Genomic DNA, 8902 nt, shown 5'->3' with positions numbered 1-8902 from the left:
TGAAAAAGAATAAATTTATTTTTTTCTTTCTGAACAGAAGAAAAGCTAGTCATTAAGAAAAGTAATAAGAACTTTCTCTTCCTGCTGCTGCCCCGAGGACAGCTCGGCCTCTTTCCCGGCAAGTCCTCCCCTCGACGGGCAGTCCCGGGGGGTGGTCTCTGCTCGGTCCCCGTGGGCGGCGGGACCCGCACTCACAAATAGGGAGTAACGCCGGCCCCCATTCCCGGCAGGGCATCCCGGTGCGGCGGAGAGGGGCAGCGGCTGCGGCCCGGCGGGGGCTGCGGGGCTCCCTCCCCGGCTGGGTTTTTGGATTGGTTTGGTTCTTGGTGCGGACGGCAGCGCAGCGCCCGCGCCCCGTCGGGCTGCGGGCGGGCGAAGCGGCCGCTGCGCCCCGAGCCCAGCCGTGCCCCCCGCCCTCGCCATGCCCAGAGCCTTCCTGGTGAAGCGCCGCAGCCCGCAGCCGGCGGTGCGCAGCTGGGATGGGCTGCCCGACGAGGAGAGAGCCGACACCTACATCCCAGGTACGGCCCCGCGCCGGCGGGGACGGAGGGAGCGGGGTCCCCGCGGGCCGCGGAGGGGCCGGGGGAGCCCCGAGGGGGCGGGCGGCTTAGAGAGAGCTGTGCGAAACGCGGCGGAGGGGACAGGGACAACCCTGCGGCAGGGGTGCCAGCCCCCCCGTGCCCGGCAGCGTCTCCCACCCCGGGGAGCCCCCGGGAATTTCTGACTGGTTTTCTAGTCTTTTGGCATCTTTTCAGAAGGTTTTGATCAGTTTTGGCAGGTTCTAAGCTATTTTGTCGGGGTTTTGGAATGTTTTTGTTGGGTTTGTTTTGTTTTTTTTTTGTTTTTGTTGGGTTTTTTTTTTTTTTTTTTTTTTTTTTTTTTTTTTTTTAATTTTCAGACGTTAAATTCTTTTGCAAACATTCATGCCTTAGGAAGGGCTGGAACAAAGCTCAGCTGCTCCAACCGGTCGGACAGGTAAGCAGACTTGTTGACACCGTTATGTTTGCAGCACGCATGCTCCTTCCCAAGTTTCCTGGTGCATTTTTCTATAGAGAGAGCTGTGCGAAACGCGGCGGAGGGGACAGGGACAACCCTGCCCGGGCAGCGGCAGGGGTGCCAGCCCCCCCGTGTCCGGCAGCGTCTCCCACCCCGGGGAGCCCCCGGGAATGGCGGGGCGGGGAGCGGACCGGGGGGGAATGTGTGTGTGTGTGTGTCCGGGAAGGTGGGAAACCTCGTTTGCATGAGAAAGGTGGCTGGGGGAGGAGAAGGAAGGACCCAGGGCGGGGTGGGGGGGGTGATGTACTCCTGGCCTCCCCCTCTCCTCCTCCTCCTCCCGCTCCTCCTGCCCTTGCCCGGGGTATAACGGGAAGGCGGCGGAGCTGGCTTGTTTGAACTTTGGGACCGTTCGTGTTTGAGTTTCCGATTGCAGCGTGAGCCGGGGATCCTCCCCCGCCCCAGCGGCCCGCCCGCAGGTTAAACACCGGCTCCCGCCCGCCGCCCCCTGCCCGGCCCTGCCCGCGGCTCCGGGGTCCCCCCGCTTTATCAAAGCATCCCCACCCCGTTGCAGGCGGGATCGGCTGCGTGCTGCTGGGCTACGAGGACAGCTGCAGCCTGGAGAGCAGCGGCAGCAGCGGGACCCGGGACGCCGAGCCCAGCGACCCCCCGACGCCCCAGCCTGCCCCCGGCGAGCTGGGCACGGGCGGGGCGATGCTGCTGGACCTGGCCGTCAAGCGGCCCATGGTCAGGTCCAAAATCAAGGTAACCGCCCACACCCCAACCATCCTTCTCTGGCAATGGGGTGACCCCTGTTCAAGGTCAAGGCCTGGCTGCTGCCCGGGGACGCCGGGTGACAACAGTCCCTTGGGCTCTCCGGGCTAGTGGTGACAGCCTGCGAGAGCAGCTGTAGGATGGCAGCGGCAGGGAGAGCCTCGTAAGCGATGTGCCACAATCTTCCAGTGCCCTTTGCCTTCTCTTATCCTTGCCTGGGATGTGCTGCCCCTGACCTGCTTGGCTCGGGTCCCGCAGGAGCTCTGCACCCAGCCAGGAAGGACCAGCCCTGGCAGCTAGGAGTCATGCCCCATGGTGCGTGGGTGGATCTTGTTCCTCAGCGTGGGGCCTCCTTAAAAGCTGCCTTCTAGGTTGTCCTCAAGCCTTCACCAAGAAGGGCTGGGTGACCCTTCAGGCCGTCCCCCTCCCACCATGACCCATCAAGAAAGCATCAAGCCTTCACCAAGAAGGGCTGGGTGACCCTTCACGCCATGACCCATCAAGAAAGCAGCCAAAGGTTCTCCTCCACAGCTGTGAAAGAGCATTGCCACCTTGAGGTGGAGCCGCGGGCTTGGGTGAAATGAAGCAATCACCTGTTCACCGCCTTTGCTGAGGAGCCTCTGCTGCGAGGGCAGGAGCTCTGGCTGCTCCCTGGGCACAGCCAGCAGAGCAGCGCAGTGATTCCCCTCCCGAGGCTGAGAAGCCAAATTGCTCACGGTGCCTCGTGGTACCTGAGAATTCAACACCGAGCGAGTGCCGGACAGTGCCACGTCTCTCTCTGAGCATCCAGGGTCCCCTCAGCAGAGGCAGAGCCAGGCCACCGCAGCGCTAGGCAGAAGGAGATGTGTTTACCGCTGGTAGTTAACACCTCGTTAAACCCTGGCTGCTGCTTTGCTGGATGGAGCTGTAAAAATCACCATTGTCTGTGCCGGGCTGACAGCTTTTCAGTCACCGCGTTCTGAAGTCTCATGATTAGGTTTCACCCCGATTATATGCAGCTGCTTGAGGTGGAGTCACAGCCCTGTTGCCCAACAGATTCTTCCCAGATGGCTCCCCCTCCAGTTTCACACCTCGTGGTTTCACAGCTGCCGGGTTTTTTTAATCTTTCTTTACAATTTCGAGTAGCGTTCTTTCAATAGTAAGCAGAGGAGGAGGACAGGGAAAAATAACTGGCTCTTCAGGAAAAAGAGACCCCAGAGGTATTCCTGTCTTTGTGAAAAGCCCGCCCTGCTGCTGTTTGACTTTAACCTACTTTGTATAATTTAACCTGGGCTGTTTGTGACTGTCACAGCAAAACCTTTCAGCAGAGCTGGGTTTTTCAGCCGATGGATCTGTGCACGTGGTCCTGTCTGCTCTGCTGACTTTCCCTCATCCCTGGCATCTAACAGGGGGCATGTCCCTGTGTTCCACCAGGAATAATTAAACCAGCAGCCCAGTATTTACATTTTCCAGACATTAAGCCTTGCCTCTGAGGAATGATCTTCCCAGGAGCTGAATCATCAGTGTCTTCTTTAGTCAAATTATGTCATGGTGTTGGCGCAATGCTTTTGGTGCTAGGAGTGGGAATGAGATTACCCCCTAATGTCACTTTAGGAGGTTAATTTAGGCTGTTAATTAACGAGACTGGGACACCAACGGGGCAAGATTAGGGCCATTGTTTCAGTCTCTGCTGAGTCAGCACAACGTGCCTTGGGTTTATCTCTCCAAAACCACCTTTTTTTATCACTGCTGACTGGTTTTTGAGGGACCCGGAGCAGTTGGAGGCGTGACTAGTGAGGGCAGCACATAAAACAACTCCCTGGCGCCAGAGAGGACTTCCCTACTTCCCTTCTCCATCCAGGCTATCAGCGGAGTGCAGGAGCAGGCAAGGTGCTCACAGCCTAAGCCCTTGTGTTCATGGATGTAGCTGGATAAGGGTTGCTGCCCCTGGAAGGAAACCACTACACAGAATTTGTTTTAAGCCCTGAATCCAAGCTGGCCAGAGATGCCTCAGTCCCAAACTGTGCACATGAATTTCCCCCCACCTGATTACAAGGAAAGCGTGGAGGTTTCACCCAGCAGGAAAATCTTGGATGCTTTCACTTTTCATTTCTAATATCTCCCCCCCTTATTTTTTAATTTTTAATGCCACAATGAGCCCTGCTTGGTTTGCTTTATTCCTTCTGTTGGTCCATCCCAACGCTCACGCAGTGCTCTCCCACTCCCCAGTTCACCACTGGCACCTGCAGCGACGCTGCCCTGCATAGCTGCGAGCTGTGTGGCAAAGGCTTTCGCCTGCAGAGGATGCTCAACCGCCACATCAAGTGCCACAGCCAGGTGAAGAGACACTTGTGCACCTTCTGTGGAAAAGGCTTCAACGACACCTTTGATCTGAAGAGGCACGTCCGGACCCATACTGGTGAGAATGTGTTCCCTGGGGACCTCCAGGGAGAAGGGGTGGCATGGAACAAGGACGAGGAGAGGGTGAGGGCAGCCTGGCGAGATCATAACACGAAGCCCTGGTTAACAACATTTGCCAAAAATAGCGGGGGTGCCAAAAATAGTGGGGACCCCCCGGATAACCTGCCTGGGATAACCAGTGAATCCCTGCAGTTATCCTGCTCAGCGGGGAGTGGAGGCAGGAGCTCCGTGAAAACGCTTTGCCCTCTAGAGGCAACGAGCAGCAGTTCCCTGGGGATTTTGCTGTTGGGAGCCTTCCCAGCTGACTGCTGTGCAGGACGGGATTCTGGCTTGGTCTTGGAAATGTCTGGAGGAAGCAAAGTGTGGTTCATGCTGTGCCTCCCCCAGGCTGCAGAAGGTGCTGTCTGTGGCCACTCTGCTGAGTCCATCCCAAATCACAGTGGTTGTGTTTCTGTTGCCTCAAATCCAGCTCACTTTTCCCAGTTCTTACCCCAGCCCGGAGCAGGGAGAAGGCTGCCAGTTTGATTGGCTTTTTTTTCCCTTGGTGGAAGCAATGCCTTAAATATACATCAGCCCCATCCTCTCCAAGGGCAATGCTTCCTGGTGGGCTCAGCAGCTTTGAGCTCAGCAGCTTTGGCTTTGCACTGTTGGACATCCAGAAGGTGCATCCACCACATCTCACAGGCACGTCCCATCTTTCCAGATGTGTGGTCACTCAATGGGAACTGGAGATTATTTGGGCTTGCTCTGCAGAGCCCCATTAACCAGGTGAACTGCTAGAAGTGACACAAGGATGTTGGCAGGAGCTGTATCTTAGTATTGGAGCCCCCAAAAGCAATGACACCTGTTTGGATGGGAAGGCACTGCCTGGAGCCAATGTTTTGGGCTGCCTGGGTTTGTTTGCAAAGCTTTCGTGTGGGAAGGAGGGCTGCCACTGGGGTATGGCTGGAGTGTGGAGTCAGTGCTTCCAAAAGAAGCGATTTTTCAAGTTGTCTCCTCATCAGAGAGTCAGAAAATAAGTCCAAGAGGGTCTCTGGTCATAATGAATTAAAATGATTCCTAAATGATTTTAAATGATTCCTAAGCGATGAAGAGGTTCCCACAGCCCTAATGGGCTGCGCCATCCTGGCACTGCCCTTTCTTTGCTTATGTTCCTGTCTGTGGAGTGCTGGAGCAGGCACCAAGGATGGTGGGGGTTTAAATTGCCTTCAAATGAGCATGAAACTGCTTTTTGTGTGTGAATTCTAATGAAGGTTTGGGCTTTCTCTCCAACTGCAGTTTAATGGAAATAGAGCAATTTCACAGCAGCAGGCATTAGGAAACTTTTTTCTTGATAGTTTAATCTGGTGCACTGGGATGACCTCTTTTAACTAAACAAAAATGCAGTTGAGATGCTGCTTATTGGAACTTCTGATTAGCTTCGGTTTCTGGTAGGTAGATCAGGTCCTGACTGGTAACTCAATGCAATCACAAAATTACAACTGTCTGAGCAGACCAATCTGGTTTACACATTTCTGACTGGCTCATCATAGGATCTTCCAGACCCTGGCATTCCACCTTCCCTGGGGAAAAGAGGGGATTATGTGACTCCTTATATCAGTTTTAAGGGTGGTCTTTGCTTGGAAACTAACTGATCTAGTCTAGTAAGCAGAATTCCTGCTGGTTTGGGTTCTTTCAAGTGTTGCTAAATCCTCAGCTCTTTAAGCACTGGAGGAGTTGTTGTTAAATCAGTGTTGATTGGTGGTAAAATTGATTTTTGTGGTGTTGGTTGTCTGGGCTTTCAAATCAAAAGCCAGTTTCTTCTCCCTCCTCTGAAAACACACAGAGTTATTTCTTTCATCTTCCTGCGTTTCTCTAGAATTTGTAGTCTCAGTCCTCAAAACTGTATGGTATGAAAGCACTTGGGAGCTCTGGACATTCACTGCTGTTCACTGAAGCCTCGTTAAACCAAAAGAGAAAAATTGAAGTCTTACCAAGACAGAAGTTTTCATTCATTATAAAAGCTGAAACGGATAGTTTTACCTAATCAGATGATTTAAAATTGTCAGGGGTCTAAAATAAGTTTTGCAGAAGTTGTTAATGGCTGCCTTAGGGCCAAACCACTGATGGGCATCTGTTATCCTCAGCATCTGCTGAGGATAACACTCCTAGGTTTTCTATGCCTAAATATATAAACCCATAGCCTGAAAGGAGGATGTTTTGTTTAGAGAGGCAGCTCCTTGGGCTGCTGGATACCATGTCAGCAGCTGATGTGTCAGAGCCTTGCTCTTGGTTGGCTGTGGGAAACAAGACACAGGTGACACAACAGGTAACATATTGTATTTGCAGGGACCCTCACGGCAGGGAGGAATGATGCATCTGACTCCAAGTTCTCAAATGGCTAATTTATTACTTTATGAGACTATATAATATTAAAGAATACTATATTAAACTATACTAAAGAATACAGACAGGATATTTACTGAATGCTAAAAAGCTAATAATGAAAACTTGTGACTCCAGAGTCGCAACACAGCTTGGCACTGATTGGCCAATGAGTGAAAACAACTCACACCAGAACCCAAAGAAAAATCACCTGTGGGTAAACAATCTCCAAACACATCCCACACGTGAGCAAAACACAAGAAAAGCAAATTAAATAATAATTGTTTTCCTTTTTCTCTGAGGCTTCTTAGCTCCCTAGAATTAAAATCCCGGGTGAAGGGGTTTTTCAGAGAATGCCAGTGCCACAGTAACCCTGCCTTTCCCCGCTGCAGGCATCCGTCCCTACAAGTGCGAGGTGTGCAACAAGGCCTTCACGCAGCGCTGCTCGCTGGAGTCGCACCTGAAGAAGATCCACGGTGTGCAGCAGCAGTACGCCTACAAGCAGAGGAGGGACAAGCTCTACGTGTGCGAGGACTGCGGCTACACGGGCCCCACGCAGGAGGACCTGTACCTGCACGTCAGTGGCGTGCACCCCGGCAGCGCCTTCCTGAAGAAAACCTCCAAAAAACTCGCAGCTGTTCTGCAAACCAAACTCAGCCCCGTCCTGCAGAGGAACTCCAAAGAGGACGGCAAGGACGAGTGACACCGGTGGCGCTCGGGTGGCGCTCGGCGGGAATGAAGTTTACATGTAGGACTACGTATCTTATTTTTTTAAGAACAATTTTGAAAGAAACGCCTTTGAAATTAAAGGGATGCTTTCTGTTAACTGGACTTTCTTGATTTTGGTAAAATCTCAGCTTGACAGAAATATTCCCATTTGTGATGGAAACATCAGACTTTTTTTTTTTTATCTGGCCAATAAAAACGGAATGCTTGCAAAGGCTGTCACCTCTCGGATGGAGTGTTTACTGAGCTGACATTTGGGTAGCCTGTTTTCTGTTTCAGCTCTGCCACAGGTCTGAACGCCCCTGACAAAGGAGTTCACCTTTCCCCAGGTGTATTTGTGTTTTGTAAAGTTAATAACTGCTACCTCCCATGCCAATTGCCTATGAGAGGTCTGGGTGAAAAGTGTTGGGTAAGAGCGCTGCTGGTACACTGCTCTATGCAACATTAATTGAAGTGCCTTAATAACAGGAGTGCATTTTATCATCTAATGAGTTACAAAGTGCAAACACCCTCAGCTCTGCCCCTTTGCAGTCTGCTAACAATTTCTGGAAGTGTGACCCAAGGTGAGTTGAAAATCTTCCCAAAGATGCAGAACATTTTCTTTTCAAAGTTTCTCTACTAGCAAATGGCATTATTCTAGGGCAGACTTTGGTTGTGTCTTAAGTACTTGAAGCCATGAATTTTCTTTTATTATGTTGATATACAAGTGAAATCTTAGCTCTGATGTTCCTGGACTTGCTGTGCTCACTTGGATTATTACATCTTTTTAACATACACCAATAGCAACCCAGAAACCCAAAGAAAGTAGTGTAATTACTTGAAATTAAGTGTTTTCTGTCATGATGAAATGCAATTTTGTGCATATTTTATGGTGTGTGTGTGTTTGGGATTTTTTTTTTTTTGTCTTTTATAGTCAAGTGCCTGTTCATTAATACAACAATGCAGTGGAAAGGGGGACTGAGCCTGTGTCTGCTTCAGGAGATCAGTGCAAAACTGCAGGCACCAATCTAGCTGTTCCTCTGTGACCACGCCAAGTGTAGAAGGCTCCTCCCACCTAAAATACCAAGTCAGGCTTAGCCAGCATTTTCACAGTCATTGCTGCTAAAATGAGACATTTTGAGCAACTTTGCAAGAAATGTAAAAAAAACCTTTTCAACTTGCTTCAGTTTTGTACAGGCACCTGCTTGGGTTTTTTGTGGGGAAAAGGTTCTAGGGGTCTTAAAGGATTCCTAAGGATGTTAATGCTTTATTCAGCACAACTGTTGGTGCTCAAGACCTTGAAAATGAGGATAATAAAGTGATGCTACTGTGTTAAGAACAAACTTATCCTATCTAGCAGGAAAGTTTGTAGAATACTTCAATACATGGGAAGTTGCTGGGGAGAAAAAAAAACATCTGAGGTAAATGAGAAGATCCTGACTTTGCAGAAAGCTAAAGCTCTCTCTGCAATGGGATTAATGTTCACCTGACTGCATGGGATGTGTGCTCAGCTCTGCTGAAGCCTCAGCCCTTCCCCTGGCTCAGCAGGGCTGGGGCTGAAGCCCTTCCTCTCCAGCCAGAGACAAGTTTTGTGTGTGTACCTGTGTGCACGGGTTGGGTTTTTATCCCTCCTGCACCACGTGTTGCTTTTGCTCTCCCTCCAGTG

The 8902-nt window shown here is 51.2% G+C and overlaps 1 protein-coding gene across 2 annotated transcripts; it reads left to right on the top strand.

Moving 5' to 3' along the window:
- The first annotated feature begins 334 nt into the window (after positions 1–334).
- Positions 335–8174, top strand: OVOL2 (ovo like zinc finger 2). 2 transcript variants are annotated; one of them, XM_039717398.1, is made up of 4 exons: positions 335–521; positions 1568–1758; positions 3976–4165; positions 6924–8170. In XM_039717398.1, the coding sequence occupies exons 1-4, from the start codon at positions 422–424 to the stop codon at positions 7232–7234; spliced, it is 792 nt and encodes a 263-aa protein (XP_039573332.1). In that variant the 5' UTR covers positions 335–421; the 3' UTR covers positions 7235–8170. The 2 variants fall into 2 exon arrangements, with proteins under 2 accessions (XP_039573332.1, XP_039573341.1); XM_039717407.1 differs by lacking the exon at positions 335–521 and adding an exon at positions 1087–1472 and having other exon boundaries at positions 6924–8174.
- Positions 8175–8902: the final 728 nt, after the last annotated feature.

Source organism: Passer montanus, unplaced genomic scaffold (genome assembly GCF_014805655.1).
Source record: "Passer montanus isolate IOZ18808 unplaced genomic scaffold, ASM1480565v1 scaffold102, whole genome shotgun sequence".
Classification (NCBI taxonomy): domain Eukaryota; kingdom Metazoa; phylum Chordata; class Aves; order Passeriformes; family Passeridae; genus Passer; species Passer montanus.
This window is presented reverse-complemented; position numbering and strand designations above follow the sequence as displayed.

Bases quoted from the DNA above. Each gene is read 5' to 3' on its own strand.
- OVOL2 (XM_039717398.1), top strand. From the start codon at position 422: ATGCCCAGAGCCTTCCTGGTGAAGCGCCGCAGCCCGCAGCCGGCGGTG. The intron at 522-1,567 runs GTACGGCCCCGC...ACCCCGTTGCAG, and splicing joins AGCCGACACCTACATCCCAG to GCGGGATCGGCTGCGTGCTG. The intron at 4,166-6,923 runs GTGAGAATGTGT...TCCCCGCTGCAG, and splicing joins GCACGTCCGGACCCATACTG to GCATCCGTCCCTACAAGTGC.